Source organism: Amphiura filiformis, chromosome 9 (assembly GCF_039555335.1).
Source record: "Amphiura filiformis chromosome 9, Afil_fr2py, whole genome shotgun sequence".
NCBI lineage: Eukaryota > Metazoa > Echinodermata > Ophiuroidea > Amphilepidida > Amphiuridae > Amphiura > Amphiura filiformis.
The window spans coordinates 29,233,351-29,258,635 of record NC_092636.1 but is presented as its reverse complement, the minus strand read 5'-3'; the positions used below and the strand labels follow the sequence as shown (position 1 = coordinate 29,258,635).

General features: G+C 36.7%; 1 protein-coding gene across 1 annotated transcript in view; it reads right to left on the bottom strand.

The window, feature by feature from the left end:
* Positions 1 to 1,439: 1,439 nt before the first annotated feature.
* The window catches only part of LOC140160831 (ATP-binding cassette sub-family E member 1-like), a 38,876-nt gene continuing 15,030 nt past the window's right edge, over positions 1,440 to 25,285 (bottom strand). Inside the window, exons 6-16 of the mRNA XM_072184143.1 lie at positions 24,244 to 24,381; positions 22,890 to 22,959; positions 20,894 to 20,990; positions 19,462 to 19,551; positions 16,807 to 16,928; positions 16,088 to 16,237; positions 15,048 to 15,182; positions 12,632 to 12,801; positions 11,287 to 11,429; positions 9,968 to 10,090; positions 1,440 to 3,419 (exon numbers count right to left, since the gene is read on the bottom strand). Of these exons, the coding sequence (XP_072040244.1) occupies positions 3,260 to 3,419; positions 9,968 to 10,090; positions 11,287 to 11,429; positions 12,632 to 12,801; positions 15,048 to 15,182; positions 16,088 to 16,237; positions 16,807 to 16,928; positions 19,462 to 19,551; positions 20,894 to 20,990; positions 22,890 to 22,959; positions 24,244 to 24,381 (1,398 nt within the window). The 3' untranslated portion in view covers positions 1,440 to 3,259. The remainder of the gene's footprint in view (positions 3,420 to 9,967; positions 10,091 to 11,286; positions 11,430 to 12,631; positions 12,802 to 15,047; positions 15,183 to 16,087; positions 16,238 to 16,806; positions 16,929 to 19,461; positions 19,552 to 20,893; positions 20,991 to 22,889; positions 22,960 to 24,243; positions 24,382 to 25,285) is intronic.

Sequence of the window (25,285 nt, the reverse complement as noted above, 5' to 3'; positions counted from 1 at the left end):
GCAAGTCTAAAATTAAACCAATTAATATGATTTAAAATGGAATATTTCTGTCCAACTTGGCGTGTTCACAGAAGTAAAAAAACGTCAAAACAAAGTAGAAAACTTCTTGAAATGGAACTCAAATTTTGCTAGGCACTCGTATCCCACACCAGACTTGCAGACATATACATGTATATATGCTAATGAACATTATGCCGTTACGTGACGTATTGGAAGTTTGGCCAATTATAGAACCTGTTTTGTGCAAATATCATGACGTCAATGACGTCAGCTGGCCATGTATTTGCATATGATTGAGATTGAGATGTACTAGTGGTTGGCGAAATACGTAAATCGCCGTGACTTTACTGACAAAATTTCACATAAAATACACATTATTTTCCACATGTAAGAAACAAACAGTGAAATAATTGAATGAAATGTTCATTTTTATGCATTTCATGAATACTCATTTATTTATCAACTTAACTGAGAAAAGTATTGGATTTCGTAAGAATGAAACTGCTAAATTCGCACACTTACGGTACTATGCACTGCACTGCATGATGAGTACGGTATGTGACTTTGTCGACAATTGTTGCCGGAATATGGGCTAATTTCGGGCAACCAATTTTGATATTGCCTGCCCGATCGGGCAAGCTAAAAAATAAAATTTGTCGCGGCCTGGAAGACACTTTTACAGAGTGGTAAAATTAGGCTCCGAATTGAGGCGACAGCACTGACGTGTGAGGCTATCTATTGGTCACTTACATGTATAACGACATGTATAATGAAATAAAGAACACAAAATTTAAGTGTAACATGGTCCCAAATATCATCTGTTTGTCCACAGTATGTTTATAATTGTACATACATACATACATAAAACATTTCTATAGCGCTTTTTCACAGTTCAAAGCACTTCACAGTACAAAGAAAAATAAATGAAATTGTAGGTTTTTTTTTTTTTTTTTTTCAATTCGAAGTCTGGGCAATGCCTCTTTGCTTTGAGAACACAAATGATGCACACGCAAACTAAAATCTAAGGAATATTTTGTGATTCACACATTGAATTTGCAGGTTACACATACTTGCATGTATTACAGTGCCCCACAGGCCACTGTCAGATGCAAAATACAAATTGAATGTCTTTGTCAAACGACTGTATGTACACAAACTTTGTGCAGTCTTAGGTCCGTATGCACAAAAGAGTTAGACCGGGTCTAAAGTTAGACCTGGTCTAAGCAGAATTTAGTTCCACCAGGAATGGACCTTTACTCTTATTTCCTTCCTAAAGTAGCTAGCAAATTTTAAAGATTTAAATGCAAAGTTCAAAAATAATACAAAAGAACTTAAGAAAATGTAAAGGAAAATGTCCTTTCTCCTGGTATTAAATTCCACTTAGACCAGGTCTAACTTTAGACCCAGTCTAACTCTTTTGTGCATACGGACCTTAAGGTTTAAAAATCTCAATTTTTTTGAGGCTGTGGATCACAAAGTACCCCTTTAATTTATATTCTGTTACCCGCCCTATAATTATAGGTTAATACATGTGTATCACTTGTTGGGAGTGAATTTGTACAAAATAATGCACGCGTACTGAAATGTTGATGCGTCTAATGCAAGAGGCCCGAAGGGGGGGGGGGAGTGCATTAGACGCATCAACATCTCAGTACAAGTGCATTCTTCTGTACAATTTCTCGAGCAACAAGTGATACGCATTTATTAACCTATTTCATACACAAGAAAAAAATCCTGTGATTTTAGCATTTTTATATAACAAAATTGTCACTAAAAATTTGGAAAATGCAGGCAAATATAAATGCAACAACCCGCAAGTAAAATGAACGTGCCCGAAAGCACTGCGCGTACTACGCGCCTGTGCAATTGTACAACATTTATGCACGGCTAGTAATTTACTAACGGAGGCTCTGATTGGTTCTCACAATCTAGTAGTGTATGAATTCAAAATAACACATGTGGTGTGACAAAACGCACCTTGTGAAAGCCCCCTTTTCTGCAATAATGTGTCAAGTGTAACCCATTCTATGCATAGTATTATGCTTGCTTATGCATACAATATTTCCGTGATATGCACTGTCCAGTACTTCAGCTGTAGATATGCGTACAGTAAACAACTGAAAAATTTCGGTAAAAAAGTGACCTGTGGTTTTAAAATCACTATTCTTTATGGGAATAGAATAAAAATAAAGGGTGTAGCTTTGCTGCATTATCCTGAACACTAATTTGGCCAATACACATAACAATGAGCCACCATTTTTGAGGTATCCCAGCATTCACTGCGATCAATGCACACTTCATTGTTATCATCGTCACTGTACACATTGAACTGCACAGTAACAACGTGTGCATCGTCACGAAGAATCGCAAAGACTTTTGGGATATTAAAAAATAATCTATTCTCCGATCACAAGGTCATCTCAAAAGAAGGTTCTACCCGCAAAGTGTGCAGTGTGTGTGTACACCTGTCAAACGCATGCTTTAATTACCACGTACGCGTTGCAAAAGCTGTTTGGCGCGTTGCTAGAAAAGCGTGAGAAACAAAAATTCACATTTTATGCATGTGTTTACAGGAAAACCTCGTTTTGGTAGCTAGATGGAGGATCCGTGCAAAGGGCGAATTGCAATACGTGGAACATGGGTTTCTTTACCGTAAGTCAGTACTGAAATTACAATAATTATGTCATGTCCTGGGTCAACCCGTGGTGTACATCGCATGCGAACACAAACTGTACGCTCTGCTGACTGTGTGTGTGTGGGGTGATTACAGACATGCTGTTAGCAAGATAAACCCAGGATCCACATATTGAACAATTATTCTAATAATTTCCACAAGAAACTCTTAGGCCGTAGGAAAAATTATTGTTAAGCTGGTGTTCCCCACCGCTTGTAAAGTATGGTCGGTGGCAAAATTATTTGATTTGATTGATTGATTTTGTGTGATGAACAATGTATCGTCCGTCCATCAATATCACTGCCATCATGAAATTGTGATATTGTCCGGGAAAAAGCCATCAACACGCGATCCAATAATGATGCATCAGCAGATTTTGCTTTGAAATTGCAGTTTTATACACATGTAGACGTAAAATTTGTTTTTTGGAATATCTACACTAATAAATAAAATCTCTATCAATTTTTTTTCCCAAGGCCTCAAAATGTTTTGAGCTACGGTCGGTCAGGGAGCCTATAAACCAAGCAAATAATTTTGCAGGGCCTTATTGAAGTTGCATACATGTACATCCTTTGAGATTCCAATCTAATCCTCTAAGAAAAAGTAGTTGCCAGTCTTCTTCTGTTCTGAATCTTTCACAGAATTCATCTTGTTGATGCGAGGTCTGAAGTTGTTGGGGTCCCGCCGGAAGGTGATCTCCAACGACTCTAAGAACTTGTTCATGCCATTGAGCAGTGTCTGAGGGCTGTAAGGAAACATTAAAAATTAATCATTAAATTGTTTACCCAAAATTCACGCACCTTTGGTATTTATCGTAGAAGTATGTTTGTTGGAATGTCTACAATGAGTTCCAAGGTATTGCATCAAATGCATCAACTCATTATGAAATGACTGTACCTAATACAGGGTGTATCAAAATGATTGGTACCCATCAACTTAAGGGATGGGGTATGAACGTTTGGACAGTATTTATTGTGGGACATTAGAGCACATCAGACATATCAAATCGCATTCTGAATACGAAGAATGTCCTTCTGATATCAAATAATTTTCATTTTTTGAAATTCGCAAATGTAATACACATTTTATGGCAAATGATTAAAAATTGATATTTTTGATATTTAACAGTACTCGAAGTAAACTTTATACATCTGATGATTTATACTTAGTGTATGCAGGTGGGATGAAAAGCCGACGATCAATTGAAAATTGTGACCTTTCATATTGAAGATATGGATTTTTTCCCCCAAAACACACAAAAATGAGGTCTTTTTGGAAAAAATCCCAATATTAAAGGTCAAAATTTTCAATTGATCGTCGGCTTTTCCTCCCAGCTACATACACTTTAAGAATATAATCATTAGATTTATAAAATTTACTTCGAGGACTGTTATATCTTTACTAATAAAATAATGAGCTCTGTCTGTCTGTCCGGCAATGCGTTTCGCCGCGCTTCGACGCATCAATCCAATATTTTGGATATAGATAGGTATCGGGCATTCCACGTTTATGGGGTGGTTTAGAAGGTCATCGGAGGTCAAGGTCAAAGGTCATGGATTTCAAACTTCGTCTGATCGGGCCCAAACTTGGTGGGTGGAATCCTTGATACGAGGGGAATATATGCCCGAAATAAAATTGAGGTCAACCGAGGTCAAAGATCATTACGGAGGGGTCAAATTTCAAACTTCGTCCGATCGGGCTCAAACTTGGTGGGTGGAATCCTTCGTATGAGGGGAGCATGAAAAACATTATATAGAGGTCAAAGGTCATGGATTTCAAACTTTGTATATCGTGAATTTCAAAAATGAAAATTATTTGATATCAGAAAGACATTCTTCGTATTCAGAATGCAATTCGATATGTCTTGATGCGCTCTCATGTCCCACAAAAAATACTGTCGAAACGCTCAAAACGCTCATTCCAGATCCCTTAAGTGTCTGACAAAACACCTGCTTCTTCCAAATTCTACATTATAACAGCTTGAAATGACTACAATTTATAGGTTTATGACCTTTTATCACATAAATCTACAAATAAGGTGGATGTTATGTTGTAATCTGAAGTGTCAGTCTTGGCCATGTTCACTGGATATTGATGGTACTAATCATTTTGATACACCATGTATATAAAAAAAAAATCTGCGCGAGTGAACCACAATGAACTTTTTACAATTTTGTGTTTCCCGTCTGATATACGCTATTTAACCCTATTAATTGAAGGCAAATATAACTCGGTATCAGGCAGGATAATTTGATATCGTCCACCAGCGAAACCCAAGTACTAGTGAATAATACAGTAATGGGCATTATAGATGGACATAAGTGCATCACTAGCCAGTGACAATACGGGCTAGCTTATTCAAGTTAAATTACACAACATTTTACATTTGCTGGTTTTTTGTACCAATTGTTCCAGTGTAAAAATTCAAAGAACACTATCCACTAATCATATACTGCCTTGTCTGACTCTTACAATTCTTTAATTAAAGGCTTAATTAATTAGTGATCCCAGCGAAAGTGTAAATTTTTTTTTAAAGTTTTGTACAAATTTCCTAAAACTGAAGGACGTCTGTAAAATTGTCATAAGGTATTTTAAAATAAAAATTGGGCAAAAAAATGATGAAACAAAGTTGAAGCCCCATTCAAATACATGTAGTTATAATTCCTCTCCGTAAGTAGAGAAATTACAGATTCAAGCAAAATGTATAATTTTGTCTTTAATATGTTGCTTAACCACTAGCAGGCTGTGTTAGCACACTAACACTAACAAAGGTGCCAAAATCTGAATGTTGATATTTACAATCCTCTGGATGAGCAATTGAATATGCCTTTAACCCCATGAGAACTACACACCGATTGGTCAAAAAGAAGTTTTCATTATCAATTCGACCAATCAGCAACATTGTTAAAATAATTTCACCATAAAAAAATTGGGGTGAATTATTTGCAAAGCTCCATTCTGATTGGTGATTAAAATGAAGATATCATGTTATTGACCAGTCACAGGCAATGTTAGATCGGCAAGTAGTGCTCAGGGGGTTAAGTAGTACCGCCTTCCTTGTTTGTCAATACAAACTTAGTGAATACTTCTCAATATTCATACCATTTTAGTTTTACTACTAAATGCACTATACTGGGAATTTCAATTGAATGAACATAGCTGCACAACAGTGCGTGCTGCGGAAGTGAATCTGACCATACCAACTTACTTGTGATTGGTTAGTATCTTCCAAGGTGCATTTTGTGTTGTATTTTGAAATATGAACAGATACGATAGTGGTCGTTTTGAAGCAACAAACGTATCTGTGCAATGTTTCCAGTCCGATATAAACTACTCAACCTTATAAATTCAAGGCAAGCATAAGTCAATATCAGAAAGGATAATTTGATGTTGTCCACCAGCGAAACCCAAGTACTGGGGAATAAAACCAGTAATGGGCATTAAAGATGGACGAAACTTATCTGCTACAAAATTAAAGTTTATTTACTGACCAAGTACAATATGGACTGTTGTAAGATTATTCAAGTTAAGGGGGTACTACACCCCTGTTGTAAATTTGTGACTATTTTTGCATTTTTCTCAAAAAATAATAACACACTGGTAACAAAAGTTATGTATATTATTGGGGCCAGGAATCCAATTACTACACTGAAATTTCAGTGAATCAAGACAAGCAGTTCAGTGTATATGATAGGAAAAGAGGTACATCCTAGCGGGTCTTATTTCTTATCATAAATAACGAACCGCTTGTCTTGGGACACTGAAATTCCAGTGTAGTAATTGGATTCCTTGCCCCTATAATATACATAACTTTTTGTTACCACTGTGTTATTAGTTTTGAGAAAAAATGCAAAAATAGACATTAAATTTATCGAGGGGTGTAGTACCCCTTAAGATATTTCAATTGCTAGTAGTCCGGTAATATATTAAGAAAATATCAGGTATCATAAACTGTTTTGTTTGAATCTTTCAACTTTTATTCATACCTTTTTACTACTAAATTAATTTTTTAAAGGTTGAATCCTTTAAGGGATGGGGTATGAACGTTTGGACAGTATTTATTGTGGGCCATTGGAGTTGGAGCACATCAGACATATCTGAATACGAAGAATGTCTTTCTGATATCAAATAATTTTGATTTTTTGAAATTCGCAATATGTAATACACATTTTATGGCAAATGATTAAAAATTGATATTTTTGATATTTAACAGTACTTGAACTTGAAGTAAACTTTATAAATCTGATGATTTATACTTAAAGTGTATGTAGGTGGGATGAAAAGCCGACGATCAATTAAAAATTGTGACCTTTAGTATTGACGATACAGATTTTTTCCCCCAAACTTAGTGCATATTTCTCAATATTCATACCATTTGATGTTTTACTACTAAATGCACTATACTGGGAATTTCAATTGAATGAACATAGCTGCACAACAGTGTGAAGAACGTCCGCGTATTCTGTGTGATGAATGTTCGCGTGTGCATGCTGCGGAAGTGAATCTGACCATACCACCTCAATTGTGATTGGTTAGTATTTTTCAAGGTCCTGCGTTTGTGTTGTATTTTGAAATATGAACAGATACGATAGTGGTCGTTTTGAAGCAACAAACGTATCTGTGCAATGTTTCCAGTCCGATATATAAACTACTCAACCTTATGAATTCAAGGCAAGCATAAGTCAATATCAGAAAGGATAATTTGATGTTGTCCACCAGCGAAACCCAAGTACTGGGGAATAAAACCAGTAATGGGCATTAAAGATGGACAAAACTTATCTGCTACAAAATTAAAGTTTATTTACTGACCAAGTACAATATGGACTGTTGTAAGCTTATTCAAGTTAAGATATATTTCAATTGTTAGTAGTCCGGTAATGTATTAAGAAAATATCAGGTATCATAAACTGTTTTGTTTGAATCTTTCAACTTTTATTCATACCTTTTTACTACCAAATTAATTTTAAAGGTTGAATCCTTTAAGTAGAGAGCTGTCATCAAGATCTGTTTGTGTGATGACATATTAGAATAATACAAATCCTGATGTCAACATGGTGTCAACATTTTAGTGTTGCCAATAATGGTGACCCCAATGAGTGAGGTTTGAATTGAGGAAACAGGCAACAATGAATACCCATTGTTATTTACTGTCACCCCCCCTCCGTCAATCATGCTGAATTACGAAATTATTATGTCTATATAGATGGAGAATTTGTTCTTACATATTTTTGTACCTCATTTAGCACGATGCACCTTTATTTCCACAAAACTATACACATTTGAATGCTATAAGCGACAAATTTGAATATTTCCTCCTAAAGGGGAATCCAGCATTTCCAGCTAACTTTTTGTAAAAGGCTTTTCATTAACAGTGTGACAGAATAACGCTCACAGCCCTGTGATCATAACGTGCATGCTTTGAGGGAAAGTCTATGTCAATTTGGTTACTTTTGAAATACTCTTTTTTCATTCAAAATGTTATAAGTTGGGGAAATAAAGTTGCATAATTGTGCCGAATGAGGTATCAAAATGTACAACAAAATTATTAACCACTATAAAAACTATCAACCACTTTAATTTAATTTCAGTGTCTTTATGAAATGGCTTTTGTTTAAAAAAAAACCAAGTATGCTAGACCTTTGGTGTTTTCAGTAAATGATAGCCAATTGTGTATAATGTAATAATTACAGTAACTCAATTTTCAAAATGCCTCCCTTGGCCCCATGGACCAGATCGTGTCAAAATGGGAATTTCAATTGAATGAACACAGCTGCACAACAGTGTGATGATCGTCCGCATACACTGTGTGATGAACGTTCGCATGTGCGTGCCGCGGAAGTGAATCCGACAATACCACCTCTCACTTGTGATTGGTTAGTATTTTCCAAGGTGCGTTTGTGTTGTATTTTGAAATATGAACAGATACGATAGTGGTCGTTTTGAAGCAACAAACGTATCTGTGCAATGTTTCCAGTCCGATATAAACTACTCAACCTTATAAATTCAAGGCAAGCATAAGTCAATATCAGAAAGGATAATTTGATGTTGTCCACCAGCGAAACCCAAGTACTGGGGAATAAAACCAGTAATGGGCATTAAAGATGGACAAAACTTATCTGCTACAAAAGTTTATTACTGACCAAGTACAATATGGACTGTTGTAAGCTTATTCAAGTTAAGATATTTCAATTGCTAGTAGTCCGGTAATGTATTAAGAAAATATCAGGTATCATAAACTGTTTTGTTTGAATCTTTCAATTTTTATTCATACCTATTTCCTACTAAATTAATTTTAAAGGTTGAATCCTTTAAGTAGAGAGCTGTCATGAAGATCTGTTTGTGATGATGACATATTGGAATAATACAAATCCTGATGTCAACATGGTGTCAACATTTTAGTGTTGCCAATGATGGTGACCCCAATGAGAGATGTTTGAATTGAGGAAACAGGCAACAATGAATACCCATTGTTATTTACTGTCACCCCCCCTCCGTCAATCATGCTGAATTACGAAATTATTATGTCTATATAGATGGAGAATTTGTTCTTACATATTTTTGTACCTCATTTAGCATGATGCACCTTTATTTCCACAAAACTATACACATTTGAATGCCATAAGCGACAAATTTGAATATTTCCTCCTAAAGGGGAATCCAGCATTTCCAGTTAACCTTTTGTAAAAGGCTTTTCATTAACAGTGTGACAGAATAACGCTCAGCCCTGGGATCATAACATGCATGCTTTGAGGAAAGCCTATGAAAATTTGTTTACTTTTGAAATACTCTCTTTTTTTTTTTTTTTTTTTTATAAGTTGGGGAAATCAAGTTGTATTATGTTGAATGAGGTATCAAAATGTACAACAAAATTATTACCCACTATAAAAGCTATCAACCACTTTAATTTAATTTCAGTGTCTTTATGAAATGGCTTTTGTTTTCAAAGGGCATTTCATGATACCAGCCTCATCCCCCACATTTCTCCAAAAAAGTTGAGATTTTATACCACTAGAAACTTCTGGCTACATGTTTATGTACCAAAAATTTCGTTTAGCAAAAATATCATCAAATTAGAATTAAAATTACAACAGTGGCCTATGGAGCAGTGTAATACACCACATAATCATGCATAACTCGCAAATGCAAAATCAGAATCAAATGAGATTTTGGGAATAAGCATTTTTTGTGGATATCTGCTGAAAAATGTCATAAAAAGCGGATGCTAGGATCACAAAATACTCCTTTAAATGTAATTAATTTTGTGCACAGTATAACAGCATGCTAACAAATTACCTGTTTGCGACAGTCTGTATGGAGGGTAGCCCATCAAATACAATGACTCTATCTGCTAGGTAGGTTGCCATTATGAAATCGTGTTCTACTACAAATCCAGTCTTCTTGGCATGCAGTATAAACCTGCAAATTGAAAAAATAAATACAAATCATAATTCAGGTTGGCTCACAACAAAGACTTGTTATACAAAGAACATTTAGGGATTTAATCATGTTTCACCGTTGTTCATCACCGATTAACAACGATGCGTCCTGCGTCGTCTGAGTGGTTTACTTACGCTGCCCGGCGAGGTAAACCACGAGACGCATGAGTTGATGTCGGTGATGAACAACGGTGAAACATGATTGAATCCTTTTAACAACAAAACAAGCTAAAGATGTCTAATTCACATGATTCTTTCATTCAGAATGTCCATTTGTCATTGCTACTCAACCTTTCCAAGACCATCGCGGTATTTCTTGGTTGATATCGGCAATAAAACTAAAGAATAAAGCGGTAATATTTAGCTGCTACCGCCAACATAAGAGAGTTCACGTTTACGCATACGTTCCAGGCATGACAAATTTTACGCGCTCATGCGTAACGCGTACGCGTAACCTTGCGTTCGTGTATACCCTACTGGACTGTGGATTCATCACAGATTAACAATGGTTGGCTCCTGTACAAAGGTATAGGAAGAGTTGTTGAATATAATATCAATTTTGTACCGGTCGGAGGGAGCATATTTTGATTTGAGTATCGGTTAGCAAATGGTATAGTGGCTGTTACAGCCAACAGGCACCATCAGGCTTAGCTACAACTCTTGTCATCAATATTCATAAATATACAAATAATTGGACACGAAACTATACAGCATAAAAGGTCATCATACTGTATCGCCCTACCAAGTTAGAAGTTTGTCAGTTATTGGTATTAAGCAGCAGAGTGTGTTAATGGAATTTTTCTTCCGCCCTCTCGAATATACTGAAGGATGCCGCAGCTATCCAAAATTGTCTGTCAGTATTTGTGTGTTGGGGGGAGGGGCTGCATGTGTGTGTGTGTGGGGGGGTGGATGTGGGGGTGTTTGGGGGGGGGTATGTGGGGGTGTGTTGGTGGGGGCTGCATGTGTGTGAGGTAGTGGAGCTCATCAAATGTGTATTTATTCCTGATCAACTTTACGTAAAATGGACGTTCTCTACAAAACAAACTGATATTCCCAGTTTCCTACTTGCCTTGGGAGCTTTCAAAAGTGTGAGTCCACTATGTTTCAATAAAAGCACTTCTCTTAGCTATGAACAATAACAAAGTATTTGTGACAATGGCAGGCATGGTACATTACCTTTTGATGACTTTGGCTGCTACAAGACGTTGTTCGGAATCCAGGTAGGCGGAGGGCTCATCTATTAGATAGACATCGGCTGGCTTGCCAAGGCACAGGGTCAAAGCTACTCTCTGCAACTCACCACCGGATAAGTTTTGCACCTAAAACATAAAAAGAATTGCAATTTATCACTTTTTTAAATTAAAGACTGAATTCTGCATGCTGTCAGTAGAAACTGTTGGTCTGTTAAAGAAATAGGTCATATCGCTCTGCTTATGTCTGCTGATAACCTGGGGAACAGACCACAATATGTGAATGGACACTACGAATCAGCCGTAAAGTCGGCCCCCGGTCAATTGTTTTATTTTGTGTTTTGAAAATATATATCATACGCTTTAAAATAGTATATCATTTGACTTCAAACAATATCCAGAAGCGGGGTTATGGTTTGTTGAACTCTGCTCCTTCAACAAAATAGTACCTTTTTTTTGGTTCTACACGTGTCTCTTTTTCCACATTGCTTGTAATAAAGTCATAATTGGCGGTCATTTCAAATCATCCCCAAGTCAACGAGGTTGACAATGATGACCTTTCATTGTCGGTTATACCTAGACAAAATATAATGCAATTGTAACCCACCACTTGAACAGGATTTAGCCAAAGCAAACAAAGACTAGATCTATTTAATGATTCTATATGTAGAAGATTATTATCCTTTTCAGCAATAGGATTATTGATTGGTTAATTAAATGCTATCAAATGAGAAACATGTCGCGCCTAATTGAGACGCCTATGAATACGACCTTCACGTACATTTTGCACTGTATCTTCAGAATACGATTTGCTGAGTTTACGGCTCATTCGTAGTGTCAACTCACATATAATTGAAGTAGTTGCTGATGAGCCCAGAAATTTGTGATTTCAGTTGATACTCCCTTCTTTGTAACAATGGTTCATTCCTAAAGAATGGCACTTTCTCGTCTGTGGTGAGTGTACACTGACAGTGTAACACAGAAGTGGGGTTCTGAAATTGGCTGATTCAATCATGATAAGAACTGACAGGTAATCTGACTGGCTCATTACACATCAAAGCGTCGGTTGGCGTTCATGAAGGGAATATAATGCCCCACATATGTCGCTCATTAACAGGGCCTGGCTGTCAGGGCCTGGCTGTGCGTCATTTTGATTAAGAGAGAGCCGGTCTTTCCTGAAAGCAAGTGTAATCACACAAACTCTCTATTCCCACACAGAGAGTAGAGTACAAAAAAGAGTTCCGTCTTAATGTCTTAATATACAATAATTGCTATTGTAGCAATAAGCATTTGAGAGAACACAGTGGTAGTAAAAGATATAACAATCATACCTCTTGGTCAAAGATACTCTCAATCAGCAGTGGTTTCAGCACATCAGTGACAAACTGGGGATGTATGTATGCATCCCGTATCTTATTGTGGAGGAGCTGCCTGACGGTGCCTAGGAATTTTGGGCTGATCTTCTGTGGCTTGTAACTGATGTTCAACTGAGGGACATCCGCTGAAAAGAAAAGATCATTTGGACTTTGCTAGGTTTGACAACATTTTTGTTTTACTGAATGGATTTTTTTAATGACCAAGTCTTGATTTTGTTTAAATTAAATTGATTTAGTTCCGATTGAAATCCATACACCCCATATGGAAGTCATGACCTTTATCTTCCACACAGGGAGTGTAGATTTCAAATGGGAGTTACCCACTCAGCTAACCCTACATGTATTTGAAATTCAAATTCCATGTGTGGACGATTTACTGCAGGGTTGTTCGATTTAAATCACACTGATTTAAATCATTGTGATTTAAATCACTTGATTTTTTTTTAATTGTAGAATTCAACAGGTTTCCTCCCATGATTTTACCAAATTTTTTCTTTGAAATTTTCACATGTAAAAACATGTTTTTATATTTTTTTGTAAATACTTGGTAGGCTTGTGCATATGACTAGCATTCATCTGGTACTCATTTGACTTTATTATATTATGTTGTATAGCTGTTCTTGAAATAAAAAACAAAAACGATTTAAATTTTAAAAACAATCAGATTTAAATTTTAAAAAATCTTATTTTTTTATTTTAAAAAAAATCAACTCTGCGATTTAGTCATTTATTCCATATTCCATTTACACCCTGTACAGATTTCAACTGGAATAGAATGGCATGGTTACACATTGGCTTTGACAAATTAGGCCAAAAAAAAAAAAAAGGTTTTTCTCAAAGCTTGCGCGCGCGTTTGTAAAATCCCACGATTTGACAAAAAACAAATGCAGAAATTTTTTTTATTTCAAAAAATTTTTTTATAGTTTTTCAGAAAAAAAACGGTGAAAATCAGACTTTTTCTCAACATACCATGAAAAAAGTCGGGAATAAAAAAAAAAAAAAAAAAATCGCATTTCGTATTTGTTTTTAAATTTCTTGTGAGCTTTGAGACAAACCTTTTTTTTTGGCCTTATGTGTATTTCCCTCACATTATCTTGCAAACAAAGCCATCCATCAAGTGTTAAGAAATTAACTAAAAAGTTGTTTGTTAGAGCAGCAAATCTAAACAAAAGAAGCATATTAATATGGTGATTTTTTGATAGACAATGTTTTTATTCACTTTTGATGACTGGTTGTGTCATCTTAAATGTTCAGGCTCAGGCCAAAACGAAAAGATTGTTTGCTTGTCCTCCACAACTTTTTCAGAATTGGGTTGGTCGGTCGAAATTTAAATTAGCTTAATTAGCTTAAGGGGGTACTACACCCCTCGATAAATTTATGTCTATTTTTGCATTTTTCTCAAAAACTAATAACACAGTGGTAACAAAAGTTATGTATATTATAGGGGCAAAGAATCCAATTAATACACTGGAATTTCAGTGACCCAAGACAAGCAATTTGTTATTTATGATAAGAAATAAGGTACAGCTAGGATGTACCTCATTTCCTATCATATATACTGAACCGCTTGTCTTGAATCACTGAAATTTCAGTGTAGTAATTGGATTCCTTGCCCCAATAATATACATAACTTTTGTTACCAGTGTCTTATTATTTTTTGAGAAAAATGCAAAAATAGTCACAAATTTACCACAGGGGTGTAGTACCCTCTTAATAAATAGCCCAAATAGTTGTGAATTGGGATAATTCCCTACTGTATACCACTTCATTCATGTTTTAAAACAGTAGTGTATAGAAACTGTAAAAAAACTTTCAGGATGTCAAAAATGTTGAAAGAAAAAAAACTTTTTCTGGAATTTCCAAAATTAGTGTCAGTATTCATTGGTACAGTAAAACAAACAAAAAACCCTATTTTCCAGATATTCAAGATTAGGGTTGGTCAGTGGAGGACAAGCAAACAATCTTTTTTTTTTTTTTTTTTGCCTCACTGCACTTATTGTATAATAAAACGCTTCAACATTAACATTTTTTCTCAAAAAAGCCCCCCTAATTAGATATTACAAAGATGTCTCTTGACATCAAACAACTGCATTGAAGTACCAGTCCACTTACAATTTATTCCCTGCCACTGAGATGCATCAGAATCATTTCACTTTGAAGAAGTGAACCGTAGTATTCAGATTTAGATCATTATATATTTATTCCCTAACAACTCCCAGGGTGTGGTGAGGCAAGTTTGGTAAAGTGCACAACATGTTGATGCTGCAGGGATTTGAACCCACCTCAAGAGGCCCCACCATTATGAGTCAATCAATGCCTCTACCGCAGCGCCAGTTTGCACCTGAGCCTTTCTTATATGCAACTAGCTTACCTGATCCGTCATCTGGCCTGAGAGAACCTGCCAACATCCGGATGAAAGTCGTCTTGCCGGTTCCGTTCTCCCCTAACATCACCAGAATCTCAGAGTCTGTAAACTCTCCAGCTTTGATGGTCAGTTGGAAGCCACCTGATATATGAACCATGCATAGAAAAATTGTAGTGAGCATGTATTAGTACATCCACACATAGAAATATTGTTGTCTGTTCCTTTACCTTAGGTTTGAAAAAAAAAAAGTTGACTTGCCCTTATGATCAACCGACCTAAAAATCTGAAAACACAGTCACGGTTTCTTGTTTTTATTTTTAAGTGCCATGTTTTGGTTTATAAACAAAATATGTGTTTTATTTATGTTTAACTGCGGTATAAACGTATAAGATTACTCAAAAATTCTGACTTGTTTTCTGAGTTTGTTTAGTTAATTTCAGCGTAAACATATATACCCAAGGTGTCTAATGGTTATTCACAGCACAGGGATTTAAACATGGCATCCTGCAACAGCCATGAAAGTAACACTGTACTGTAACTTAACAGGGAAATGTGGGACAGAAATTGTGTTCAGTCATGTTTCCTGCATTGATTTGAATCACATTTCCCATAGTATTTTTGATAATACTTGTCTGAATATGTTGAGCTGCAAAAAGTTTCTTGCAGAAATTGCAAAAACAAAAACAAAAAAAACCCAACCGACCCAGGTGTTCGGACCTAAAGAGCAAGTCAACTATCTTTTTAGCCTTATGTGAATCACAGACATCAGAATTACCCACTCAGTTTGAATCATAGGGTAGATTCATCTAGAGATATGAAATTCATCACTGACTGTTTAAAACTAGCACATTCATACCATGCTGACGTCATTCCCTGTATGGATGTGACTGGACAGCTCAAACTATATTAACTCGGTACATTGTTGGCTGTGGTGCTCATGTAATGGTTACAAAGCATGTAATGGTTACAACTCATGTAATGGTTACAAAGCATGCATTTATAGGATATTAACTATAGCACCAGATATTCTGATAACATTGCCTTACCAAGAGTTTTCACCAGAGCTGGGTATCTGTTGCGACACATTCTTTTGATCTCCTCTTCGTCTGCCGTTTCTGATACTTTGAAGACCAGCGATGTCTCTCGGAATCGCAGGTTTTCAGTTGGAACAAAGCCGTCAAGGAAAATGTTGATTCCTGTAAAAAATGTGAACAAGAGTACTCGGTAAAGGTAATCATAGTCTACCTCTTACACCCTTTTTAAATAGCATTCTTGATATTTATTACTTTCATAAATTCAAGTAATAGTGATCGCCCTCCCATGTGACCATTAACCTGGAAAAAGGGTCTACTTATTTTGGATTTGCGACTTCCCCATAGCGCTACACATATTCATCTCAAAAGCGAGATGATAGTGTGTGGAGGTGGTCCAATTCTAGCCAATAGCAACCGATAATATGAATGGAAGCATTGTCTGCATGTAAAGTTTGACCCATGCCGCAATATGTGCACACCACTCTAACAGTACTTTGCATTAATGAGATATTCTCAGAGTCATTTGTGACACGATCTGGTCCATGGGGTCTACAATCTATTGAAAACACCAAAGGTCTAGCATACTTGGTTCTAATATTATGAATTTTTGTGATGCCTATTTTCTAATGAATTAGAGTCATGTGGTAGCTGTGACCAGCAAGTTTCACGCATATAAAAAATAAAACCCACACTGTGTATTGCACACTGCATATCTTGATGTGAAAGCTTACCTTCTCTGACACTGAAAGGCATAGTGACGACACCATAGGCACCAGGTATTCCATATAGACAACAGATGAAATCCGACAGGTAATCAAGGACACTCAAGTCATGTTCTACTACTATGATATACCTACAGGAAAACAAAAACACTTTCTGTATTTTGTGATTCTAGCATCCTCTTGCTATGGTATGTATAATTCAGTGGATATCCACGAAAAAAGCTGATTCCCTTAAATTTCAGTTTTCTGATTTTGCAACTCATGCATGATTACAGTATATCACTATTATGTGTGTTACTAGTGATAGGCTGTATAAGGGTGTAGTTGCAAACAGCTTAGGGTACCAGCTTATTTGATGCAGCTTGTTGTTCTGAGTAATTTGACACCAATTTTATTGAAATCGGCCAAAAATTGAGACAGTGCCGGCCAAATAACGACACACAAGGGGGGGCAGATTTGACCCTTATTTTCTAGTTTTAAGGGAATTTTATCACATTAAGGATCATGTAATGCATTTTTGGTATCTACTTACATAGTTTTAGGTCCAGGAAGGTCATTTATGCACTTTGTGTCAAATGAAACTTTTTAGTGTCCTTAAAATTAACGGTTTTGGGTAAAATTGGGCCGTGAGGGCGCTTTACCTTTTAGCGACCCATTTCACAACTATTTTTGATTTTTAAGTTAATCATACTAGAGCTATTTAATCATGAATCATCCACATTCTGAAATTTTCAGCCATTTATCACGTTTGGTGTGGCCGTGGCACTAATTTTTAATACAGGGGTAACCTGCCCATAGCAATATACAGGGGTCAATAAACTTTGTGGTCTCTACACATACTCAAATGGGTACCACGCACAAGTGAAATAAGGTTGAGAGTTCAAATTTGGACAGATGATGTTATATATCAGTAACTTTGATTTGATAATAAGAAATGATAAAATTTTATTAGGGGGGATACGTAACAGCTATTAGGCTGAACAGCGCCCTCACATCCTAAATTGGCTCTTAAACTTGCATCAAAACATACTATTTGTGTAAAAATTGCATAAATATATCCAGGGGACCCAAAATCATGTAAATAATCATTAGAATCCAACAAACAGCAAAAGAAAAGCGCCCATAATTGTCAAAATAGTGAAAAATAGGGGGTCCCAAGAAATCCCCCTATGCGTAATTTTTGGCGGCACTGTCTCATTTTTCAACCGATTTTTTTTTTAAAGGTGTCAAAATGCTCAGAAGGATTAGCTGCTTCAATTCAGCTGGTACCCTAAGCTTTTTGAAACATCACCCTTTATTTTGGGCTGTACAGCCTATCACTAGTGTTACATAGGTTCCATAACTGAAGAGCTTTGTTTCAAAACCCCTTACATCCACTTTTGGCTGAAATTGAGTTATTGACATGACATTATAGTGTGGGTAAAAATACACAATTTGGTGGTATTTGACCTTCATACCACTTTCCCTTCCGCAGATATTGTATATTTTCCGTTTGGGAAATCTTAGGGAATTTCCGGAAACCTGAACTTAAAATGAATATTAAATTTTAGGAAAATAATTTCTTAATGTATAATAGTAGCCTGGAATGTTCTTTACCTATTAAAACCAAAAGGAACTATTTTGGGGTCACTATGTTTGAAAAAAATCATTGTAATTAAGGAAAGCTGTAGCTTCGGAAATGCTCAAAAACACCATTTTCCCGGATTTAATTAAAAATTCATAATTAAAAAAGTAAATGAGATAATTCAATTTTTCTTTTTGATTTTGAAAGCATTATTTAAGTTACATAAAGTAGTGCAAACCAAAATGGGCTCAAATTTGATTGCAAAGGTGGTTTCTAGAAAAGGGGTAAATTTGTTTTGTTGCAAAAGCCCTTACATCCACAAAAGGCACAATATTAAAGAAATAATAAAATAAATAGGAAGGCTTGAAAATTGTACCAAAACTATTCTTTTAGTTTCTATTCATCAACACTTTATCCGAACCCAAATTGAATTAAATCGAACAAGTAATACTTGCACAATTAAAAAGCGGTTTTTCTCAAAAAGTCAAAAGTGGATGTACGGGGTTTTGAAACAAAGCTCTTCATATACATGTAGGGCAAAGTGTTGCAATTCTATTTAGTACAATTTCTGTACAAATTTGATATTTTTGCCATGAATCTGCAAGGAATTTTTGCACACAAACATAAGAAGCCCGAGGTATGGGATGAGGCTATGACACAAAATGGTAACCCCTTCAATGTGTTATATGCATCCGTGTGCCATTCAGAGATAATGGGTATCAAATCTGATGCACACATTTCTGTGATATGATGACCCTACATACACACATCAAAAAAACTATACATTATTTTGCCACCCAGACCAAAGTAGGACGTTTTCAAAATTGAGTTAATAACATTACTCAGTTATTGAGTTACTCAGATCAGTTGCTTAGTTATTGACATTACTAGCCTAAGCTTACTGCATGGTGTTGACATCCTTTAAAGTCTCTGGGATATTATTACTTGGTTGCAAAAATATCAACTTTTATTTTTGTCTTGATCACAATTATAATTTATCAGTATTGACTTATATGTAACAATATCGAATAAAGCATCATTTTTAAAGGAACTGAAATGCAAATTAAACTCGTAATTAAACAACCAGCTATCTGACTTACTTTTTCTCTGCTATAAGTGACCTGATGGTAATAGCAGCCCGTAACCTTTGCTTGACGTCTAGATAACTTGAAGGCTCATCAAACATGTAACTGAAATGTGCAAAACAGAACATGGTAAGATCGGCTCCTAAATGTTGAAAGATCGCAAATTGAGTGCATTTCATTCAGTGTAAGACAGGCTACAGACATCAGAATTACCCACTCAGTTTTAATCAGAGTAATATCATGTACAAGTATTCAAGGTTCATCACAGTCTGTATAACGTTGCTCCGTCCAACACCACCAAACTAACTTTGTTGGGTCAATTGCTAGGCAAAGAGGCAGTACGTATTTTCCCAAAAATGATTACATATACAGATTGAAAATATAAATATATTGTGGTCAGCTGTTTGCAATGAATTACGCAGCTATTGAATGATGATAAGTACGATACATCATGAGCAGCGTTCAAAATTTTGGTTGTCAGGTTGCCCGGGACAACTAAAAAAGTCGCCGGACAACCAAAAATACTGATTCGGTTGTCCGCCGGACAACCATAAATCTAGCCAAAAGTCACATTTGTAGGCCTACAGACAACCAAAAACTTACACGGACAACCAGAAATTGTAATCTGGTTGTCTGTGGGACAACCATTTCTTTTTCCTAAATTCGAACACTGATCATGAGGACACATGGTTCTTTAAAAGACAGGGTCTGACCTGTGGATGCACTTGTTGTTTTCAAATGTACATATCGTGTTTGAGAATGAAATATAGAAACAGTAGTTGAATGGGAGAGATTCCAAAAATGTTTCTAACCTACATGTACATAATGGCTTTCACAGACCATATTCTGACTCAAACATATGTGTGCCCGTTTTACAGTATCTGAGGGGTATCCAAAAGTTGTTGACATCACTCAGAAGTGAAAGAGCTATACCGATGAAATTTTGTCAGTGTAATCACTGGTCCTTATGTACATTATGGTTCAAAAATGGTCTCATGAAAGCAATCTATGGTGATGATTACCCATCATATGGCACTATTGCTTTTTGAAAAAGGAATTTCCAAACTGGCAACATGTCCCTCACAGATGACCCAAGAAGTGGACGTCCATCACTTATGGATGATGCGCCACAGTGAAAAAACTCAAAAAAGTGGAGGATCTTATCATGAAAAGGTTATGAGCCTACTTCCCATCTAGCGCCACCTGTGAAGAAAGTAAACATACTTATGAGACCACTTTTGGACCATAATGTACATAAGGACCAGTAATTACACTGACTAAGTTTCATCGGTATAGCTCTTTCACTTCTGGGTGATGTCAAAAACTTTTGGATACCCCCTCGTATAGGCTTAAGAAATGACTAAAATTTTAGGCGCCATGGCAGAGATTTTGTGCATGCCATCAGAGCCAATTGGTCCTCACTATCTTGTCAGCAATTGCCACTTACATGTCTGCGTTCTGTATGCATACAACAGCACAGGCAAAACGCTGAAGCTCTCCACCAGACAGATCCTCTACATTACGATCACGCACCTTCATTAAATCTGTAGGAATGATCACAATGTTGGCAACACAATACATGTAATACTAAAAAATACTGTGAAACAATTAATGTACTAGGCTGGCATATCTCTCACTACATATGTCACATATGCAGAGCTGCCAACATTGGAATATGTAAATGCACATTTCTGCGAAGCGTGAAAAAAAGCTTAGGATGTGGCGCTCTCACGCCAAGGGCAGCGGCCCTTGCGTGGGATTAGACTGGGATCAGTGCCCCCGAAAGCTCCTGGATGTTACAATGTAGCTTTTTGAGACCCTTAAAAATGCCTTTCCAAGGCTACTCAACCTTTTTTTTTTTTGCCAAAGGACAGGACAGTGGGCGTATAATTGATTTTGTTTTGATTTTTTGGCCAGATGGCTGTAAATGCAGAAGATTTAGCCAGATGGCTGCAAATGCAGAAGATTTAATATGTTTTGCAGAAGACAGAAGATTGTCAGCAAATGAGGAAGTCTTCTGCAGTATCAAGAAGGGTTGGCAGGTCTGACATGTGACCGGCTCCCATGAAATGAGCGTCAAGTCGCAAGTTGGAAGTTTCTAGACTTTCCAACTGTTGAGTTGATGTTCTTTGTTTGAGGACACCTTTATAAAGATGTAATTATTAGCAATGTCACTTGTGAATGGGTACATATTATGCTGTACATTTATTACAATTCTTCACAGATAGGTGCTGTGTATGATTGACAGCTCTGATTCACTGATATATTTAACAACATGTGTGATATTGGGGACAAAGTTCCCAGGCAAAGTCCCTGCTCTAAACACAATGTTCGTAGTTGATTATTTACTCGAGTACATGCAGTTACTAAAAATCAGACCATTTGTGTATTAATTATGCCTAGATTTGTTTCAAAATGTTCATCATGATGAAAAATATAGGCCTTTTTATTCTCAAAAATTAACTATAGCATGGTCTAGACGGGTACCAATGGATCTTTCTAAAAAAAACCAACAAAAAAACCAGAGATGTAATTAATACATTATTGTATAGAGCCTAAAAATGATTTTTATTTAATAACAAATAGCACTATGTATTTGTTCAGGTTATGATGGAAAGAGCCACCAGTATCTATCAGGGTCCCAGTAAGTAGTGCTATAATACTACCATTATTTTAACTAAACGTTGTGCTCCCTAGTGTCAATTATTTTGTTTTTCTCACTTTGCACACAAACAACTTGATGATATCAGCTACATTCAGACAGATGTCAGAATTACCCACTCAGAGTCTACTCACAATTGTTCACTCATAAGTACTGAGAATCATCATGATCTGTCTGAAAACTGATAAAGGCAACATAAAGTTAATGAAAGGGCTACTGAACAGGGGTGAAAATAAAGAGTGATGGACCAGAGGCTACTTTTACATAAAAATGGCACCTGGTTTAAAACTAGCTGGAACCATTTCCAATCACCTTGCAATGGTCGAATAAAAATGAAGATGTGCTGAATAAGTTAAATGAGGACTTATCATCTGTTCAACTCCAGTGACACCTCATGCAGATTGTCCTGGGAAGGATTAGGCCTATGTTCACTGGAGGGGCATGGAAACTACCACTACAGCCGTCATATTGATTTTTCGAGTTAAAATGCCAATCCCTATTACAATACATCCAAAGATCCAGTGAAATTAATGAGGTGTCACTGGAGCTGGAATAGATATTTGAATATTTTGCTTAACTATCCAGGGGCCAGTTTTGTGAGAAAAGAGTTCCCTAGTCAACTAAAACTGAGATGGAACCAGGGGCCATTTAAAAGTTTCTGGGAGCTAAACGGCTCCAGTCTCCCACTTCATTTCACCCAATTAGAAATAAACATCATCACGAAGTTCATGGGACATATATCAAATGGGGCTTTGCTTTGATAGGCGCCCTCACGTCTTACCTAGTGCTTCGCATATCCGGTGTTGTGAATCTGTGTCATCCTTCTTGTCTAAAACTACTTGTACTGTGCCCTGGAAAATGAACCAAAGTTGCAATAACAATATTATTATAGCCACCAACGGTTGGTATATGTCACATTTGCATGTCAGCTAGCAGCAAGAGTGAAAAATTTTGTAACTGTTCACATTTTGTTGATAAATGGGAGAGGTTCCCTATTTGGATCTGCATGTTGAGCTTAATTTTCCGAAAGAAATCCACACACCACCTGTGGAAAACATGACCTTAAACTCCCACACAGGGGGTGTAGACTTAAAATGGAGTCGCCCATAATGTGTGAAAGATTAAGGACATGTATTTCACAGGTGGTGTATGGATTTCAACTGGAATAGCCCATTATGGAACAATCCAACATGGCTGAATCCCATAACATTCTGCAAAAGGCCTTTGGAATTTGACATGTTCCCTTTAAAAGTCTTTGTTTAGGCCTCATATCCTACATTGATTGGGGCTCAATTATCCTATTTTGCATAGTACCATACAAGCAACTCACTGCTATCAGCTACATTCAGACAGATGTCAGAATTACCGACTCAGAGTCTACTCATAATTGTTCACTCATAAGTACTGAGAATCACCATGATCTGTCTGAAAAGTGATAAGGCAAGAATAAGCTGATTGGCTTGGGTTATCATCATTTGAACCCTCCTCTTTGGAAAAAAAATGTTTTCTAAACCTGTACAAGACCTCAAAATTTCTAAAGAACTCTTCCAAAGTTTTGCGTACTACAGTACTGTACCTTACCTGCCTCAGAAACATGTCCGTATTCCCCAAAATAGAGGCAGGTAAAGGATTCCCTACTATAGTTTACCTCGTCTCAAGTTGAGAGTAATGTCATGTTGGATTTCATGAGTGGCGAATTCAAATTGGTGCATTTATGCACTTACAGGGCAAATCTCCCTTTTACGCTTGTGTACAGGCCCTAGAGGATTCGGTTAGCATGGTCAATATAAATCAGCTACTGTAAAGTCCATAATGGTGTTACTCTCAAGTTGAGATGAGATAGACTATATCATTAATATTGCATGAAACTGCTACACAATATTGAGCTAGACACAATGGGCCATTCCAGTTGAAATCCACACACAGGGAGTGTGAACTTCAAAGGGGATTACCAGAATGGGCGACTCCCTTTTGAAATCCACACCCTCCACTGGTAGACGGATTAAGGTCATGTCTTCCATAGGGGGTGTACATGTATGATGCAAGCACAGCATTTTAGTGGTCAGGGTTGACCTTCTGATCCTCAGTAAAATTCAGGAGCGGTAGGGAGACATCCAAGTAGCATTTCACCTTACCTTGACGGCTTTAGGGATCTGGTCCACATACTGTGGTTTAATGATGGCCTTAAGATCATCTTCCAGAATCTTGGTGAAATAATTCTGCAACTCTGAACCACGGAAGTATACAAGGATCTCCTGCCAATCTGGTGCGTTCTGTGTGTAATACAGACAACGAATAGTTCAAACCAATCTTTAACTTGTGTTACGTAGAACTCTATCTCTATCTAATACCCCGTTTACATTGGGCGAAAGTCGTAATTGAATTCGTGTAAACAGGTACAGTCGTAATTAATCGTAATTCAAAAGTCGTAATTCCAATGATGATTTGTATCATCATTCATTTCAAGTGAATTCGAATAAGTCGTCATTAATTACGACTTTTTGCTAATGTAAACAAACACGTTGTTGAATTCAGATTTACCTGCCGTTACCATTGGTAACAAAGCGAATTCGATATTTGTGAATGCGAATTTGAAATCGAATTAGGCCGATGCAGTGTAAACACCCACTAAACGAATTAATTAGCGGTCGTAATTCAAAATACGGCTTAAGTCGATTACGACTTTTGCCCAATGTAAACGGGGTATAATAATACCACCAAACAATCACACTAATTTTTATCTACTTTATCTGCATAATAATTTTATCGTCCATTTCATATAAAGACGTATTGTCTATGTAAATAAATACACTGTGCCTGTCCTATAAATAAATAAATAAATGTAGATATTTATATAGCGCTTTATGCCGTAAACAGCCTCAAAGCGCTTAACATTTATTCCGCCGTTATTAGAATATGTCGGAACCACGTTTGCTCCCTACAAATGGTGCAGGGTTCATTAGTACAATGACTGTGACTACCCCTAACAGCTTCCCATTGCACCTGGGTGGGGTGAAGCACAAGCGAGACAAAGCGCCTTGCCCAAGGGTGCAACACGGTGGCAAGACAGGGACTCAAACCCACGCACGTGAAGCAAGCTCTCAGATTATGAGTCCAAGGCCGTAACCACTGAGCCACCGTGCCCTTGTTAAATACATCGTATTGTGAAACGGGCTA